The sequence below is a fragment of the Lipomyces doorenjongii genome (genome assembly GCF_038497915.1).
Source record: "Lipomyces doorenjongii strain NRRL Y-27504 unplaced genomic scaffold V1508scaffold_18, whole genome shotgun sequence".
NCBI classification, from domain to species: Eukaryota; Fungi; Ascomycota; class Lipomycetes; order Lipomycetales; family Lipomycetaceae; genus Lipomyces; species Lipomyces doorenjongii.
Window position 1 is genome coordinate 143,816 of NW_027118085.1, and position 16,708 is coordinate 160,523.

Sequence of the window (16,708 nt, forward strand, 5' to 3'; positions counted from 1 at the left end):
ACCACAGCACTGACCGGCCGGACCATCCATAAATAAATCAGAACTTACCCCAAAAGAACAACTTGCCGAAACTAATCGATCTCTAGTCGTTGCGCCTATACTATTGCGCAGAATGTGAGGGCACTATTGAATGGCGATTTGCGAGAGTCACGCGTGTCATGTTGTTACTTTGACGATGCTTCGGGTAGGAGCAACGCCCTAACCCGCATTGCCGATGTGTCGGTGGAAAAGTCACCAAATTCACAAAAACGTCATCGGCAAAATTCACCAATTGGGTAGTACAAATCCAAAACCATAGCTCTTGTCGTATTACTATATTTCGCTCGTTGTTGCCCCATATTCTCCAAAAAGCTTAATTGCAATCGTGTTATAGCTGCTAGTACCCTAACCCTGACTACAACGGTTGGGGCCACGCTGGCAAGTCTTGACATGATTGGTCTTATGGCCCAGTTGGTTAAGGCATCGTGCTAATAACGCGAGGATCCGCGGTTCGATCCCGCGTAAGACCAGCTCCAATCAGTATTTTTTTGATACTTCCGTTGTCATATGCCGGAATTACGGTTGCCATGCCTGATATGGATCTGTGATTGTTGGATTGCTCTCATCTGGTAATAATAGAGCCGATTCCGTCCATTTCGTCTCAAATTTGTCAAGGACCGACGTTAGCTTGGGATCGTTATAGCTTAATCTGCTTGTTGCGGTTTATAATAGTAAGAGAGTCTTTAAGGCTAGTGTTGCATTGTTAGGAACGGCTCAATAATCCTTAACTTGTGAAGGATTATTTTACTTCTCTAGTTTCATCTAGTACGACTTTTAAGAGTAAATCAAAAGAAATATCTACGCCCCAGTAGTCGGAGCCCTCTCAGTATATCCTTCGACGGATGCTGCGAGCCGCACGGAGAGGGGACTAGTTAACCTAAAGTTTAAGCGCCTGAATGCCGGTCGCGATAACGGTTAGATCCCGGATCTCTGTGAAATGATGTATTATGGCTCATTTAAATGTAGCTGTATTGAATTTAGATACCTTAGTAGCTTGGGAATATTAGCAGACGAGAATAAATGGTGTTCTTAGGCAATTTTGCGATTAGGTTTCTCTGTAGAGGACTTCTGGGCGCTATCAGGAAGTCGGCTCCAAAATATCGTCATAATCATATAAGCCCTCGTCATTGTCAGCCTATCATACATCGCAGTACTCTTACCTAAGCTCAGTTTCTCTCATATTGGTCGTATCGACGACTGTGGTCGTAGGATACCGTATTTCCAAGGTTGCGTTCAATATCAATATAGCGAAACGAATTTATCCATCTCGCAATTAGTTATCAGGGGAGATTAACTCAGTAGCCATCTACAGACGCAATTGTCTTTCAGACCTACGGTCGTGTATGCCGAACCTTCGTTAGCATTGGGCAAGGTCTTTGTACGGCATATCAGGTCGCGTCTAGCTATGACAGCCGGTTTGGTACAACGAGTCGCGGTGTTAGGTATTCTAGCTCATCGCGAGCGCCTTTTGCAGGCTCCTCAATCCGACGAAGGATTGCTATGAAGTAATTCGACGCTGTTACTAATGTACATTATCCAGGCGCCGGTGCGAGTGGCCTCTCAGCTACTAGGGCTCTTCTAGAGGAAAATTCTTTCAAAAAAATAAAGGTTTTTGAACGGAATGCAAAAGCAGGCGGAGTATGGAATTATACCGACGGCATCGACTCGAACGTTAAAGTACCGTCGACCGACCCGTCGATTTCCATGGAACCGCTTGTTGACGCGACGTCGAAAGTAAGGGCATGGGCAGGAGCTGCATACGATAATCTGGTATGGTGTCGTTCAATTTCCATCTCTCGTTGGTCATGGATTAAATTGTGTGTAGGTTACGAACGTACCGTCACCTATTATGCTTTTTGAGAATCCAGATTATGACAAGGAATTCACGTACTTTTCACATAGAAGTGCCATAGCAGACTTTCTCCAGCATTATGCCAAAGTGTTGGAGGACCTTATTTCATATAATTCCAATGTTTTAGATGTTCGAAAAGAGGATGGAGCCTGGATTGTAACATATCAGCCTGGAGAACATGGTAGCTCACCACGAAAAGAATCATTCGATGCAGTCGTCGTTGCTACTGGTTACTTTAACGTGCCATATGTGCCAGATGTTAAAGGCATCGCTGAATACTTGGAGAAGTATCCCGGAAGCATCATACATTCTAAGACCTTTCGGACGCCTGATCCATATAAGAACAAGGTCCACTAGTTTTCTTCAGTCTTGGGGAATTCTCTTGCTAATTATATATTTATAGACTATTTTAGTAGTCGGAAATGCTGCTAGTGGTATCGATATCTCTAATCAACTGGCTTTGGCCACTGGCAAGAAGGTGTACAAATCATTGAGAAGTGAGACGCTTGCTCCTGGCAAACCAAATCCATCGATAGAAGAGGTCACCGAGATAGATTATTTTGATCCGGAAGATAGAAGTATTCACCTAAAAGACGGAGAGATCTTGGACAATGTTGATGTTGTGATTTACGCAACGTAAGTGCTCACTACTTGCAATTTACTCTCAGGTTGCTAATTGTGCATAAGTGGGTATTTGCGAAGTTTGCCATTTTTGTCACAGATTAATGAGGGTAGTCATCCTCTTATTACGGATGGGTCCTACGTGAGAGACTTGTATTTGCATTTCGTGTATTGTGACGATCCGACATTAGCTGTACTTGGGACGCCAAGATTTGTGTTACCGTTCAGAGTCTCTCAGGCTCAGGTATGTACACATCCATAATCTTACAGCGCATGGGCTCATCTGCATAGGCTTGCTATATAGCCCGTGTATGGTCGGGACGCTTGAAGCTTCCGCCAAAGGCAATAATGGACTATTTTATATGGAAGCGTAACCAGGAAATAACTGATCCAAGATCGTTCCATGATCTCAAATATCCGGAAGATGCAGATTTCTGCGAGTATATTCTTGCACTATGCAAACTGATTCCTGGAGATCTTGGGGTGTTTCCGCGAAAATGGACAAAATTAGAGCGGTCTCTTCGAAAGGACATTGGCAATTTGAAGGTTGCATTTGCGCACTATCTTGAAGACACGGGACGTTATGCTAAAAGCAGAGAAGAGCTAGTGGAAGCGGGATTGTTGGGTCCACTAGAAATAGATGACTCAGAGGCTGACTTCTCGAGATTTGGTAAAGTCCTCAATGGGGACCAGTACACGGAGGAAGACATACTAGAGGCAACTAGAGACATGCTAGAGGGAAAAGTTGAGATCAAGAATTAGGCGAATATAGATTTTGGTAAAGACCATTGATGTCATGTAACATTAGTATTTTTCGACTAAGTTAACATAATACATGAATTACTCGGCCACTGAGGACTATGTAAGGAAGATGTCTCACCTGCTAGATTGCCGCGATCGATGGCAGTTGCGGCCTATCTTCTTCGTGTGAATGCCGAACAGCAAATTTCCCAGAAATGATTTCAAAACTCCCGACTAGCTTTTCATAAGACAAGTAGATATCTTTCTTCCAGAACTGATTAAGATATTAACGTGGCGACTATCCGGGTTAGGGCACATGTCGCAGGTTGCCCATGTCAGTCTACTGCCAGGTCCGTAGTTTTCTCATCGTGTATTGCTTTTCTGGATGAACGCTGGCAATTTTGCACGGTTCTCGATATCACCAGTTTTGACGTCTTTCAATACCTGGAGGTAAGTTATTTCGACAACGCGAATGTGTTGGTGGGAGCAGCTTTGCTTCAGATCTCGTGGATAGTGTTAACTGTAGTTGGGGAAGACTCACAATTGCCGCCACACTTCGCCGCAATTGCCGTTCCCTGTCAAACCGCGTACAATCATCCGCATTTCATTCGTTCCCCACTACTTATCTGCCGGATTCGAAGGACTCTAATTCTCTGAATATGGTTAATCCTGCTGATTGGCCCGCGAGCAAGGTGAGTCGTGTCTCAATTATTAATTGCCGCTCATTCTAACGACTCACAGGTGCGCACTACCTTCTTGGACTACTTCGTCAAGAAGAGAGGTCACACGTTCGTTCCGAGCTCCTCCGTTATCCCATACGATGATCCTACGCTGCTTTTCGCCAATGCAGATATGTGGTCCCCTAAAGTTCGTTTTTTGACCGGTTTGTACTGACTTCCTTTCTACGTATGAACCAGTACAAGGCTATCTTCTTGGGCAAGGTTGATCCTGCGAGCGATTTTGCGAAGCTAAAACGTGCCACCAACTCTCAGAAAGTTTGTTACCAACGCGTTCATGTATGCAATTGACTAGTTGAGTGCTAACGGTGTGGCGATGTAGTGTATTCGTGCTGGTGGCAAACACAATGGTGGGTTCTTCTCCGATATGTCAATTGCAACTCCTGGGAGTGGCAAAATAAATGACTAAATTGTGGCTAACATGTGTAATAGATCTTGAGGATGTTGGTAAAGACGTATGTTCATTATTCCGGAGTGGTAGTTGCTATATGGATGGTTCCTAACAGTTCGTGCCAGAGTTACCATCACACATTCTTCGAGATGCTAGGTATGCACTCAATGCTCTGTTTATTAATAGTCTCGTATCTTACTGTTGCCAGGCAATTGGTCTTTTGGTGATTATTTCAAGAAGGAAGCCGTTGCGTGGTCGTGGGAGCTTCTCGTCGATGTCTACGGCCTTGATCCGGCGCGTCTCTATGCGACCTATTTTGGAGGTGACGAAAAATCTGGTCTTGAGCCCGATTTGGAAACCAAGGAGTTATGGCGGAGTATTGGTCTCTCGGAGGATCATATTCTTCCGGGCAACTTGAAGGACAACTTCTGGGAGATGGGTGATCAGGGACCATGCGGTCCTTGCAGCGAGCTCCATTATGACAGAATTGGCGGACGAAATGCTGCACATCTGGTCAACATGGATGATCCTGACGTTGTCGAGATTTGGAATAATGTCTTCATCCAATTTAACCGCGAGGCCGACGGATCTCTTCGAAGTTTGCCTGCCAAGCACGTGGACACTGGTATGGGTTTTGAGCGCCTCGTCTCCGCTCTGCAGGACAAGCTCTCCAACTACGACACCGATGTCTTTACGCCCTTGTTTGCCAAGATCCAGGAATTAACCGGAGCGCGACCATATTCTGGAAAGTTCGGTGAAGAGGATATCGATGGATTGGATACTGCCTATCGTATTATCGCTGACCATGTCCGAACACTCACTTTCGCACTCAGTGACGGTGGTGTTCCCAACAATGAAGGTCGAGGATACGTTCTACGACGAATTCTTCGACGAGGCGCTCGCTACGTCCGCAAGAAATTTGATGTTCCCATTGGTAATTTCTTTTCTCGCCTCGCGCCCACTCTCATTGAGCAATTGAAGGATATGTTTCCCGAACTGACCAAGCGAACTGACGAAGTCTATGAGATCTTGAACGAGGAAGAAGAGTCGTTCTCGCGAACGTTAGATCGCGGTGAAAAACTTTTTCAGGACTATGCCGAGAAAGCTCGTGCTGACGGTGTCAAGGTTCTAAATGGTAGGGATGTCTGGAGGCTATACGACACGTATGGGTTCCCAGTGGACTTGACTCGTCTGATGGCTGAAGAGAATGGCCTTGAGATCGATGAGAAAGGATTCGATGAAGCGCAGGCCCGGTCCAAGGAAGCAAGCAAGGGTACAAAGAAGACTTCGGCCAATGGAGAACTGGTCAAGCTTGATGTTCATGACTTAGGTTACATGGAGAAGGAGGGCCTTCCCAAGACCGACGACATTTATAAGTATGGCCTTGGTGATATTGCTGCTACAATCAAGGCTATCTATATCGACAAGAAATTCGTGGAGACCACTGAGGGTGTCAATGAGGATAAACAGGTTGGTATCATTCTGGATAAGACCAACTTCTATGCCGAGCAGGGTGGTCAACAGTATGACACAGGGAAGATAGTCATCGATGGTAAAGCCGAATTTGAAGTTGAGAATGTGCAGATGTACGGTGGCTATGTCTTTCATACTGGATACTTGAAGTATGGCTCGTTCACTGTTGGTGATTCTATCGTGGCGGAGTATGATGAGCTGCGGCGATGGCCTATCCGGAATAATCATACAGGAACCCACGTTCTTAACTTCGCGCTTCGCGTGGTACTTGGTGATAATGTTGAGCAGAAGGGCTCTCTTGTTGCTCCGGACAGATTACGATTTGATTTCTCTCACAAGGTACTTTCGCATTGAGTTTCTTGCCTTGAATGTCACTAATATTTCCATAGACTGGTCTCAGTCTGCAAGAGCTTTCCAAGGTCGAGGATATTTCCACAGCTGAGATTCGTAAAAATCAGCCTGTCTTCGCTAAGGACGTGCCACTATCTATCGCCCGTGAGATCTCAGGTGTTCGTGCTGTTTTCGGCGAGACCTACCCTGATCCAGTTCGCGTTGTCTCTGTTGGAGTTCCTGTCGAGGAGCTCCTGAAGGACGTTAAGAACGAGAAATGGCAAGGAGTCAGTATCGAGTTTTGCGGCGGTACGCACGTCAAGGCAACTGGTGATATCAAGGAGCTCATCATTGTCGAGGAAAGTGGTATTGCAAAGGGTATCCGCCGTATTGTTGCCGTCACTGGTAATGAGGCACATGACGTCCAGCGCGTTGCCGCTGATTGGTATGTGAAGCTGGCCAAATTGGACAGGATGACGGATGGTCCTACAAAGGAAGCTGAGGCCAAAGCTCTCGGATACGCGCTCAATCAACTATCAATTTCGGTTGTCAAGAAGGCTGAATTAAAGGACATTTTTGCGAAGATCCAGAAAAAGATCATTGATGATAGCAAAGCCAGGCAGAAGGCTGAGGGTAAGATGGCCGTGGATATTGTGACAGATTACTTCTCTAGTGAGAAGGCGGCGGAGTTTCCTTACCTAGTCGCGAAGGTTCCTATCTCTGCGAATGCGAAGGCTATCTCTGAGGCTGTTAACTACGCGAAGTCCAAGCTGTCCGACAAGATTATTTATCTTTTTGCAGGCGATTCCGATGGTGAGGATAAAAAGGTAGTGCACGGTGGCTACGTGGCAGGCGGTATTGCAAGGAATGCTGGCTTCTCAGCTCAGGACGTGGCTGCGATCGTCAGCGGAGTTGTCGGAGGAAAGGCAGGTGGTAAGGGGCATACAGTACAAGGAGTGGGAAGCGACGCGGATAAGGTGGACGAGGCCATTTCTGCCGTGGAGAAATATTTCAAGGAGAAGTTTAGCATATAAGTTTCTCGTCATGTATTAATATTTACGGCTTTTTCTTTGTGTGTTAGATGACGATATATTTTATATTAAATTTAGATATACAGTATAGAGTCATTGTGTGGTAATTGAAATATATATTATTCATTACAATTTGAGTCCATTGTGTATTCTAGTTACCCTGATTTTTATGTTGCAGTTCTACACGATTCGACTGCGGTAAATAGAGTTCGTCGGCGAGACGAAGAAGCAAGTTGTTCGACAACTCGCGGTGCAGAAAACGACGCCTAACCAACTCGCAGCGGGAAGTTTCCAACACGCGGAGAGGGCAAAAAGTGCAGCGAGCGTGTGTTCCGCATCAACCAGTATTTTTTCATCATTTCCAAACTGCATTCATACTCTCCTCTAGTCTACCATCCTCGACGGAACGTGCTTCCAACAATTGATAGTGAGTGTTTGTTCTCTAGTTTTGGCTCTGGTTGGCGGTTGCCTGGTTCTGAGTGTAGCGGTCGATGTGGACGAGTCGTTGCTAACATCTGTCCGGATATTCAGGGCAGTCTCGACGCTACATCACCATTCGCTCATATCACACGAACTAGAGTCTTCTACGAAACGAGTATTGGCATATTACTATAATCGACACTAGTATCGCGATTGGCATTCTGCTTACGTAACTGCATTCGCTTGTTCAGAAGTAGCAAATTGCCGAGAATACGGTGAACAAACACAGAAAGTCAAGTTCTGCCCGCAAGTGCTACATAATTATCGGTTCGGCAATACTGTTAATAGCGTCTACTACTTGCATTTATTTTTGTATATACTTCTCGCCCAATAGTTAATTCATAATGAGTGGATCTACTGTCGACAACGTTGAGACAAACGGCGCGACCGCGGTCGAAGCCACCGAGAAGGAACCGGATGCGATTTCTCAGGAAGAGGTCGGATGGCTGTTTGTGCAGTCGTACTATACATATATGAACAAGGAGCCCCACCGTTTACACGTAAGGTGACCCATTATATGTGAAGTTCAAGCATGATCTAATATTCCTCTTCTCACAGCAATTCTATACAAGAAAGTCCATCATGGTCCATGGCAACGAAGGCGAGAGAGTCTCTGCTTTGGTAGGCCAGCAGGTGCGTATTTTATTTGATCTCAGCAAACGAATCGATGCTGATGTCATGACCAGCAAATCAACAAGAAGATCATGGAGCTTGGTTTCCAGGATTGCAAGGTTCTCGTGTCCAATGTTGATTCTCAGCCTTCGACCAATGGTGGCCTTGTTATCCAAGTCTTGGGTGAGATGTCTAACCGCGGCGTCCCCTCACAGAAATTTGTCCAGACGTTCTTCCTGGCTGAGCAGAAGTCCGGCTATTTCGTCTTGAACGACATTTTCCGTTTCTTGAAGGAGGATGTCGGCAGCGACTACGACGAAGAAGAGCTTCCAATCGAGGAGGCTGCTGTTCCTGCCATTACTGATGACTATGGCGAAAGTTTTGCTGGCCCTCAGACTACTCACGCTCAGGAGCCATTGCATGTTCCTTCAAGCGACACACCTGGACCGGAGTCTGTCGAACAGGACGAGGCCACTATTCAGGAGAACTTTGCGTCTCACAGCGTCGACTCCGAATCTCCCGGTGTTTTCATCGTGGAAGAGGCTGAGCCCGCTGTCGAAGTTCCGCCTGAGCAGTCGCAGGTCGATGAGGTTCCTCCTGTTCCACTTGCTCCTCTTCCTGAGCCGGAACTTGAGGTTCAGTCAGAAACCGCTCCTGCTCCTGCTGTTCCTTCGGGTCCTGTCTCGTGGGCCGCTCTTGCTGCTAAGCGCAGTGCTGCAGTTACCGCTACTCCTAATGCTACCCCGGCAGCCCCTGCCGCTGCTCCGGAGCCGGTGAAGGCCGCTCCTGCTCCGGTAGCTAAACCTGCTGACGAGAAGAAGAAGTCGGGTATGTTATCCACAAGTGCTTCATGTGCCACGCGTATGCAATGATTAACAAAGATTAGAATATCACTCAGCGTATATCAAAGGAATTAATGACAAGGTGAACGACAAGGCTCTTAGAGATGCTCTGTCTCAGTTCGGTCCTCTCAAGCACTTCGAAGTCAATCGCCAGAAGAGTTGCGCGTTCATCGATTACGCTGATGCTGCAACTCTGAAGACCGCGCTCGAAGCTCATACTGTCGTAGTTGGGGAGCAGACCATATACATCGAAGAGCGTCGTCGTGGCGGAAACTTTGGTAGTAACAGAGCCAATGGCGACCGGCCAGTGCGTAATGCTCAAAGTGGTCGTGCGGACGGTGATCGTCGGAAAGCGACCGCTGCGAACAATGCCAATGCCCAAGCTGAGAACAGAAATAGGAACCGTAATGCCAACGGCGGCAAGAGATCTGGTGCAGCTGCCGCTGGTAAGCAGTAAGATAACAGCGAAAAGTGGTTGTATCGAGATCTTAGTTGACTAGGTCTCGACCGCGCTTTGACTCCACACTTGTGTAAGGTTTTGCGGGCTGCAATGAAAGGTACCTTACTGGGGTGGATGGACGGATGGAGGGATGGATGGATGTACAAAAAGAGCATTAGATCTGTACGAGCCACAATCATCGACGGTTTGTGTCTGCTTTTGTTTTATTTTGACTTTTTGTATTAATGTTCGTCGCTCATTTATTGCAAAAGGGTAGAGGCAGTCCAGTTTGATGTCTACAGGGATACACACAAAATTTGGGAAGGAAAAGTTACGTCATATGTAATATGGGAAGTCATTGTCTATCTTAGTATTTATAAGTTTTTTGTATGTGCAATGTGTTTTTGTGGTATATCCTTCTATTTTGTATGTAGCACATTGTTCTATTTGTATGTTTGACATCATTTGCTTCTTGTATTTTTTATTTTACCTTTTACATTCATATTGACGTATTATATTGCTTTGTATTTGTATCTTGTATTTGTTTACAGACTTTTGTCTTGTGGTTGCGGTATCTTGTAGGCTTCTCATCGTCCGATTGTTATATATACTTTTTTGTAAGGGGCGGCCTACTTTAAATCTATATATTCTCTATACCTATACACTATATTGTACAATTGCCATACCAAATAATGCTCATAACCAATGCACCAGAAGGGTCTCATGTACGCCGATTAATAAAATTGAAGTTAATGATCTAGAAATTCACATGTTGTAATAGGACGCCTGCGCGATGCCAACCCGATGCTCTTCAACATCGAAGACAGCATAGACTGACGACAAAAACGCCGTTCCCAAAATGTTTCCTATACCGTATGTCGATTCACGGACAATATCTAGCATACACTTCTTGTCGTCTGGAGTATGAGACGTCGTATTCAATTCTCTACATAGTTCCGAGAATGCGACCTTTACGGTCTTCGACTTGGTGAGTGCAATAGTCTGGTCGATAGAGAACGTGAATTCGAAGTAACCGCCTGTGGTATTAGGGATTGATGAGCATGGTAGTCGGTAGCCAGGCAGCGAATTGTCATATGCAGCAAGTGGCGAAATTCGGCGCGCGATGGCGTCGGCGATATTGTCCGTGATAATAATACCTATCGTGCCTGAATCGAGAAGAACGTTGAGCATTTCGCTGCCCTTCTTATCTACCAGCGAGACTGACTTGGAGGTGCTGAAACTGGAAACAGTAATGTCACTTAATGCAACGGAAAACTCATGCTTACTGGTGCATGGGATAAACGTCATCGAGTCTCCAAAGTGTTTCAGATCGTCAATGAATCCGAGATCTAGCGAAGCCTTTGGCAAAGAGTAGGAATTTTCAGAGATGCTTGTAATTCCTGGCTGGAATGGCTTTTCTGACTTTTGACCTGGTCGCTCGTGACCGTGTCTCGAGTCGAGATAGAGCGAATAAATGGGCTTGGGATTCACATCGTAGGAGTAAAGCTTTGATGCTACAGTTTCGTACTTTACTTCTGCCTGCTGCATAGATTTGTACCCCAGACCGAGAACTCTGTAGAAATTAGTAATCGCTAAAGCTGTTAACAAATAAAGGCATACCCTTCAATGTCAAAGTCCAAAATCGAGTCTTCGACTAGAGCAAACTGTTGTCCCCTAACCAAGTAATCTCCCAGTAGCATATCATCCCTCACAAACGAGCCTCGCGCGGTATCAGACTGATTGCCGAACCCAAAGACAAACGACTTTTCCAAGTTTTCGGAAGTTGAAGACGCAAGTGGGTTATAGCCACCTCCACAACCCCAGGGCGAAGCTCTACACTGCTGGCTTGCCGACGAAAAGACCACCAAATCGGAGCTGCCCGTGTCAATGAGCAACGATTGCATCTGAGGAGGTGTCCCAATACCAACAGCGACTGTGTAAGCTGCAAAGCGGTGAGTGATGCTAACAGAATTAGGTCCCAGTGGTGGCTCGTCTTCATTGTATGTCTTAGCAAACGGTTGCTGGTCAGATAAATACTGATGACTTTGGCGTCGAAATTGCTGCGGGACTACCATGTGCAGGTGATCGACACGGGTCGCTATACGCTGCGTCAACGGAAAAGAAATCACCATTGCAGAAACGAAACTGCTGACACTGGCGAGAGCGATGGCAGCGGTGATATATAGCTGAACCATTGCTGAGGTTGCTATGGATGCTGAGAAGGTCACCTACTTCGGAGGTGATGAGTGACATTGCAACGAACACATGCCATTGGATTGAGATCCTCTATATATGCCCAGAATTTGCAGCAGGACTCGTGGATGCATTACGAATTACGGGAAGTCTCGACGTCGGCAGGGCGCGAGTCTCAAACAGGCAACCTGCAAGCCACGATGGGAGCCTCATGCGGCTTATTTGAGTGACCCCTGAAAATATCGCCGCTACTAGCGGCCAATACCAACCAAGCCACCTTTCTTCTCCTGAAGTCTTGCTGCGCCACGTCTGGTACCGTGCAAGTTTTTGACTTCGACATCATTGCAAGTGTCCAACAGGAAGGCCTTTCATATTTCATGCGTGTTAGTCAGTGGCATTGCGCTGCCTTTCGAATAGACTGACGTGGCGCGATCTTGAACTTGCCCTGAAGTCGTATAGAGCTGCATACCCCCTCGTTCCAACATGCTAGGTACACCACTCCTACGATGTCATCCTGTAAGTACTTCTGGCAATGGCGTGTCAATTCAGCTCTGGCATGTGTACAGCGACCATGTTGATAACTTTTATTTTGGAGTTTATTTGGAGACTAATTACATTTGAACAAAGCGTCACACTGCAAATTCGTAATAAACATCTTTTAGCTCTTCTCTGAATTTTAGATCCCGCCACATCACTCAACTTTGCGTACAAATCAGACAACACGACAACTCAACCGTCATACACGGTCTAGTTCTTCTTCGTCCGTCTCTTCGCAGTGGTCTCCGTGGGTGTGGCATCCGCACTCTCAGCGACAGTCTCAGTCTCAGCTTTGGTCGCAGACTCGCTCGCAGCCTTAGGAGGTGCTGGGGAAGGTTTGCTGGAAAACAATGTCAAGAGAGTACCGAAGAAGATGGACAATACAGTTACGATGGCAATACCGAGCACCGCAGCAGTCTCAGGGTAGGTACGGACAGCGAAGATAGGATCGCGCTGGAAGAAAGTGTAGAACATCTTAGTTTGCTGAATAGAGAAGTTGATCGGATCCTCCTTGAACTGCTCCCATGTAGTGAGAGGGCCCGCAGGCTCCTCGACCTTAGGACGAGACGCTTTTTCCTCCGCCTGTTCAACCTCAAACTTCACAATATAAGTAGCGTTACCGATCTTTTCAGCCTCCTCCAACGAGTGTCCAACGTAAATGTTATCAAAAAGAATGTCATTCTGCATTGTCCACAATTCGAAACCAATAGCGCCAATAGGCTCCAGATCAGAGGGCTTATAATCCTCATAGTACCCAGGATTGGCGATGCTGCGTGGCTTCCAAGGCCCATTGTAGTCAGGATTTGCGATTCGAGGCTGGACCCACTTGCCCTTGAACTTGGGATTGAGAATAGAAGGAGCAGTCCAAATACCGCATCCGTGTTCCTCACACTCCGGGTTAGCAATCAAAGGAGGGATCCACTCGCCATCCTCTTCGTCATCCCAGTCTTCGGGCTTCTCAGCCTCAGGGTCGGAAATGAATTCCTCGGCGCTTTCATCCCAGTCCTCAGGCTTAACTGCGTCAGGATCTGGAATCTGATATGGCTCATCCTCATCCCAGTCATCTGGCTTGTTTGCTTGGCTTGGATCGGGTATGGTTTCCTCATCAACCCAGTCATCCGGCTTAGAGTCCTCGGGGTCTTCAATTTCCTTAGGAGGGCTGAACGCAGGGTTAAAGGTGGTGTCGTCCAAGAGAGAGCCAGCAATAGAAGTGGCGCCGTTAATTCGAATCTCGAAGGTCTGATCTGGGTTAAGGATGAGAGTGTAAAGGTTGGAGAGCTTGTTGACCGAGGCGCGAGGACCACCGATGAGGTGCTTCTCTTCATACTCGCCTGTAATAGGACTTTTCCTGCGAATAATGAGATGGACCTAGACAATTATTAGCGTCGCAGACTATATATCCTATACACCTGACACTAACCTTATTGGTAGCACCGCACTTGTCGGGACCAAACATGACCTGGTAGGAAGTCTTATCTGAGAATTCCTCGGCATGAAGGGTTTCGTCCTCCGTAAGAAGTTTCAAGTAAGCACCACCACACTCGAGACCATTCTGCAGTTTAACTTCATACTGAACTACGAGTGTTTTGTCAGTATTGTCGAGTGGCTCAACAAACTTGGCTGTGATGGCGTGATGAGCAGCCTTGTCCTTGACGACAAGGCCTTTGTCACCTTTAAGGCCAGGGAAGACTGTAGGTTCCTCGACGGCCCATCGACCAATGTACGAGAACTCCTCGCTGCCACTCTTCTTAGCGTTAGACGCCTTCCATCGCTCGCGCCAGCCCTCAGTGAACTGTTCCCAAAAAACGGCGTTGGACGCCGAATACGGCTATCCGCAAAGTTAGTATTTCTCGAATCCTACTATTGAAATAAGCAATATCGTGCCGCGAATGCTGGATCGTGGTCTGGATCATGAACAGCACGATCCGAGAAGGTTACCACGATCAAAAATGCGCATGACAATCATAAACCACTCAATTTGTAGTCATAATATACACTGCACCCGGCGACATCAAGATCACAAAAAGTGTCAAAGGACCTTACCTCGAAATCAGGGTGCTCGACGGCGGCCCCCTGGTCCTCAGCGACATTCTCAGGGGAGTCGAGAATGTCCTCGATCATGATATCGGGCTCCTGGGCATGAGCGCCGTTAAGCGCTAGGCACAGGCAGAAGACGTAAAGCGAATAGCTGACAAGTCCGCGCATTTTGGATGTTGGATCAGTGGTGGAGACAGGTGAAAATAGAATGTGGTCTTGGGCAACGGGGTAAAGAAGCACGCGGAATTAGTAGCTATTGCAGCTCCAGATCATAAAGTAGCGGGGCAGAGGGAAAGTTGACACCTGGCAACTTCTTCTCAGCCGCTCGCGTCATATGCGCTATCCACACAGTCAAATCACACTTGCAGCGAATCTGTATCGTCACGCCGCACTTAGTTCACTCCCGTGTTCACTTTTTCTTAACAGTTCTGACTAAATGCCTCGCTGCAGCTATCACTTATTGACTTTCTGTGTCTAATAATTAGTGAGCCCATGGTGGATTGTCCCTAGCTGTCAACATGCTAGGTTTATTCCAACTAAGTAATTTTATATCTTTCAGGATTTGTTCTACAAGACTACCTATGCTGTGCAGTCATTGTAGAAATATATTCTGTATAGCTTGTGAAATATATTCCAGCAATAATGCAGATGTCCAAGCAACAGACTTATTCAGGTATATAATTTTAGTCACCGTTCTTCACAATTTAAATATTTACACGACTCGTGTGTTTCTCTCGGATCCAATCGCACCATCAGGCGGGACTCCCAGCTGTCGCAACTTAACAGCTAACTCCAGCAAATAATCAATCGCCTCATTGTACACCTTTGCCTTCCACACAGTCTCTCCCCACACGTAGATGCCATGCCGACGAACCAGAACCGCTGTCGTGGCGGGATAATCATTGATCGCTTGCTCCAACGAGTCCTTCAAGTCCTCCTCGTGCGCGGTATTTTCAATGATAGGAATAGTGAGGGTGTCGAAGAAACCAAGGTAGCCTGGCTCAGTGAGTTTTGGAAGAGCTTTGATTTGCTCGATATTGGCAATTGTAAACACCTTGTCATATAACAGCGAAATAAGAACCGCATTCTATTCCATCGTTACCTGCATATCCATGCTCCTATATCAGTACTGCCGAACATACCTGTGAGTGGGTGTGAATGCACGCTCCCGCATTCCGATTTGTATACGCAGCCAGGAAGAGCGGCGTACAGGCCGACGGCTTGAGAGACTTGGGCACACGGAGATATTCCTTCGTCTCTAAATCCATGACAAACATGTTGTCTGGAAGCATTCGCTAAGACCATTGTTGACGTAATTCCGCGCGATTTATCGAGGATTACTCACCTCCTTCTGAACTCCTGATGGAGCAATGAAAATATGATCTCTAAGAAATTGATCAGCTACCACCTTCCCTGTTAACCCCTTCCAAAAAAAACTTCAAAGTCGCATACCCTTTTCGAATACTGATACCACCGCCAGTTCCTGTGACCCATCCATTATTGTAAAATAGTCTGCACAACTCGCAGATCAAATTTGCAGGGTGATTTGGGTCGTGTGAAGCCACCAATGAATCAGCATTAGCATTCGACATTTTTTATTAATTAAAACGTAGCCACAATATCGAATCTTTCAACGCAAAATATGCTAGTTCGTGCTTCAAATTAGATGAAAGTTGTTTGCCGGTTATAAGAGCAATGTTTGTTACAAGCAGCCCTTTTGCGACACAATGACGCAACCGAGACATGATTTTAGCACTTCGTGCGGCTCATCTCTGTGAGATGTCATTTTCTGCAGAAATCGGAACACGTGCAAAAACGACACGGCTCAAAAGGAGCAAGTTGATTTTCAGTTTGGGCAAATATCAAAAATAGCCGTCAAACTTTTCATAATATAGAAAATGGCCACTTCACCAGTACTCGCCGTACCCACGAAATAATTTTTGCACTAAACCTTGTAATCAATTTTTTCCTCAGTAATAAGTTTGCACTAATACGGTATTGGTCAAGGTAAAATTGTAAATAATACACATAACAAAACAACGCAACAAACTCTTAAAATGGAAGCTTTGCGAAGCTATCCATTTCAGGACACAAGATAGTCGATTTTCACCCCGTGATCGAGATGAACATCCTCTCTCAAGTGGACTGGTCTGGGTTCTTCTTTCTCTCGATCTCGCCTTAATAGACCTTAACCCACCGTTTATTCGCGTGTCTGTTTGTCTACACGACCTGATTGCAACTATGAACACGATTGATTGAGTAAATCTTAAAGAGGTGGTTATCCTTCACTCTGCTTGCACGCAAGTTCCAAGGACAGCCTACTTCCTTACAATTCAGCCAGACTCGAGTTGTA

General features: G+C 46.2%; 6 protein-coding genes and 1 non-coding gene across 7 annotated transcripts; 4 read left to right on the plus strand and 3 right to left on the minus strand.

Annotated features, from left to right (window-relative positions):
* The first annotated feature begins 435 nt into the window (after positions 1 to 435).
* V1508DRAFT_t40 lies at positions 436 to 509 on the plus strand. The gene has a single exon. It is a non-coding gene; the product is annotated as a tRNA-Ile (tRNA).
* Positions 510 to 1,094: 585 nt separating this feature from the next.
* On the plus strand, positions 1,095 to 3,361 carry V1508DRAFT_415661 (uncharacterized protein). Its single transcript, XM_066940100.1, has 6 exons — positions 1,095 to 1,481; positions 1,580 to 1,809; positions 1,865 to 2,239; positions 2,295 to 2,527; positions 2,579 to 2,756; positions 2,804 to 3,361. Exons 1-6 carry the CDS (start codon positions 1,445 to 1,447, stop codon positions 3,272 to 3,274), a joined length of 1,524 nt encoding a protein of 507 aa, XP_066796417.1. The 5' UTR covers positions 1,095 to 1,444; the 3' UTR covers positions 3,275 to 3,361.
* Positions 3,362 to 3,912: 551 nt separating this feature from the next.
* Positions 3,913 to 7,218, plus strand: V1508DRAFT_403788 (tRNA synthetases class II (A)-domain-containing protein; the record flags this gene model as incomplete). Its single annotated transcript, XM_066938579.1, has 8 exons — positions 3,913 to 3,945; positions 3,995 to 4,120; positions 4,171 to 4,248; positions 4,313 to 4,340; positions 4,423 to 4,445; positions 4,507 to 4,537; positions 4,590 to 6,193; positions 6,244 to 7,218. 8 exons carry the CDS (start codon positions 3,913 to 3,915, stop codon positions 7,216 to 7,218), a joined length of 2,898 nt encoding a protein of 965 aa, XP_066796418.1.
* Positions 7,219 to 7,862: 644 nt separating this feature from the next.
* On the plus strand, positions 7,863 to 9,980 carry V1508DRAFT_86749 (uncharacterized protein). Its single transcript, XM_066943081.1, has 4 exons — positions 7,863 to 8,195; positions 8,254 to 8,328; positions 8,382 to 9,135; positions 9,194 to 9,980. The coding sequence occupies exons 1-4, from the start codon at positions 8,040 to 8,042 to the stop codon at positions 9,604 to 9,606; spliced, it is 1,398 nt and encodes a 465-aa protein (XP_066796419.1). The 5' UTR covers positions 7,863 to 8,039; the 3' UTR covers positions 9,607 to 9,980.
* A 373-nt stretch (positions 9,981 to 10,353) lies between these two features.
* Positions 10,354 to 11,720, minus strand: V1508DRAFT_432032 (aspartic peptidase domain-containing protein; the record flags this gene model as incomplete). Its single annotated transcript, XM_066941943.1, has 2 exons — positions 10,354 to 11,161; positions 11,209 to 11,720. 2 exons carry the CDS (start codon positions 11,718 to 11,720, stop codon positions 10,354 to 10,356), a joined length of 1,320 nt encoding a protein of 439 aa, XP_066796420.1.
* Positions 11,721 to 12,353: 633 nt separating this feature from the next.
* Positions 12,354 to 14,677, minus strand: V1508DRAFT_415673 (Calreticulin family-domain-containing protein). Its single transcript, XM_066940101.1, has 3 exons — positions 14,362 to 14,677; positions 13,739 to 14,146; positions 12,354 to 13,686 (listed from the first exon to the last, which is right to left on the minus strand). The coding sequence occupies exons 1-3, from the start codon at positions 14,521 to 14,523 to the stop codon at positions 12,529 to 12,531; spliced, it is 1,728 nt and encodes a 575-aa protein (XP_066796421.1). The 5' UTR covers positions 14,524 to 14,677; the 3' UTR covers positions 12,354 to 12,528.
* A 198-nt stretch (positions 14,678 to 14,875) lies between these two features.
* V1508DRAFT_415676 (class II aldolase/adducin N-terminal) lies at positions 14,876 to 16,324 on the minus strand. The gene is made up of 4 exons (XM_066940102.1): positions 15,808 to 16,324; positions 15,701 to 15,740; positions 15,498 to 15,650; positions 14,876 to 15,442 (listed from the first exon to the last, which is right to left on the minus strand). The coding sequence occupies exons 1-4, from the start codon at positions 15,945 to 15,947 to the stop codon at positions 15,068 to 15,070; spliced, it is 708 nt and encodes a 235-aa protein (XP_066796422.1). The 5' UTR covers positions 15,948 to 16,324; the 3' UTR covers positions 14,876 to 15,067.
* Between the last annotated feature and the right edge of the window lie 384 nt (positions 16,325 to 16,708).

Bases quoted from the DNA above. Each gene is read 5' to 3' on its own strand.
- V1508DRAFT_415661 (XM_066940100.1), top strand. From the start codon at position 1,445: ATGACAGCCGGTTTGGTACAACGAGTCGCGGTGTTAG. The intron at 1,810-1,864 runs GTATGGTGTCGT...AATTGTGTGTAG, and splicing joins GAGCTGCATACGATAATCTG to GTTACGAACGTACCGTCACC. The intron at 2,528-2,578 runs GTAAGTGCTCAC...ATTGTGCATAAG, and splicing joins GATGTTGTGATTTACGCAAC to TGGGTATTTGCGAAGTTTGC.
- V1508DRAFT_86749 (XM_066943081.1), top strand. From the start codon at position 8,040: ATGAGTGGATCTACTGTCGACAACGTTGAGACAAACGGCGCGACCGCG. The intron at 8,196-8,253 runs GTAAGGTGACCC...CTCTTCTCACAG, and splicing joins AGGAGCCCCACCGTTTACAC to CAATTCTATACAAGAAAGTC. The intron at 9,136-9,193 runs GTATGTTATCCA...AACAAAGATTAG, and splicing joins TGACGAGAAGAAGAAGTCGG to AATATCACTCAGCGTATATC.
- V1508DRAFT_415673 (XM_066940101.1), bottom strand. From the start codon at position 14,523: ATGCGCGGACTTGTCAGCTATTCGCTTTACGTCTTCTGCCTGTGCCTA. The intron at 14,147-14,361 runs GTAAGGTCCTTT...CTTTGCGGATAG, and splicing joins TCGAGCACCCTGATTTCGAG to CCGTATTCGGCGTCCAACGC. The intron at 13,687-13,738 runs GTTAGTGTCAGG...ATAATTGTCTAG, and splicing joins AGTGCGGTGCTACCAATAAG to GTCCATCTCATTATTCGCAG.
- V1508DRAFT_415676 (XM_066940102.1), bottom strand. From the start codon at position 15,947: ATGTCGAATGCTAATGCTGATTCATTGGTGGCTTCACACGACCCAAAT. The intron at 15,651-15,700 runs GTGAGTAATCCT...CAATGGTCTTAG, and splicing joins CATCAGGAGTTCAGAAGGAG to CGAATGCTTCCAGACAACAT. The intron at 15,443-15,497 runs GTATGTTCGGCA...ACGATGGAATAG, and splicing joins GCATTCACACCCACTCACAG to AATGCGGTTCTTATTTCGCT.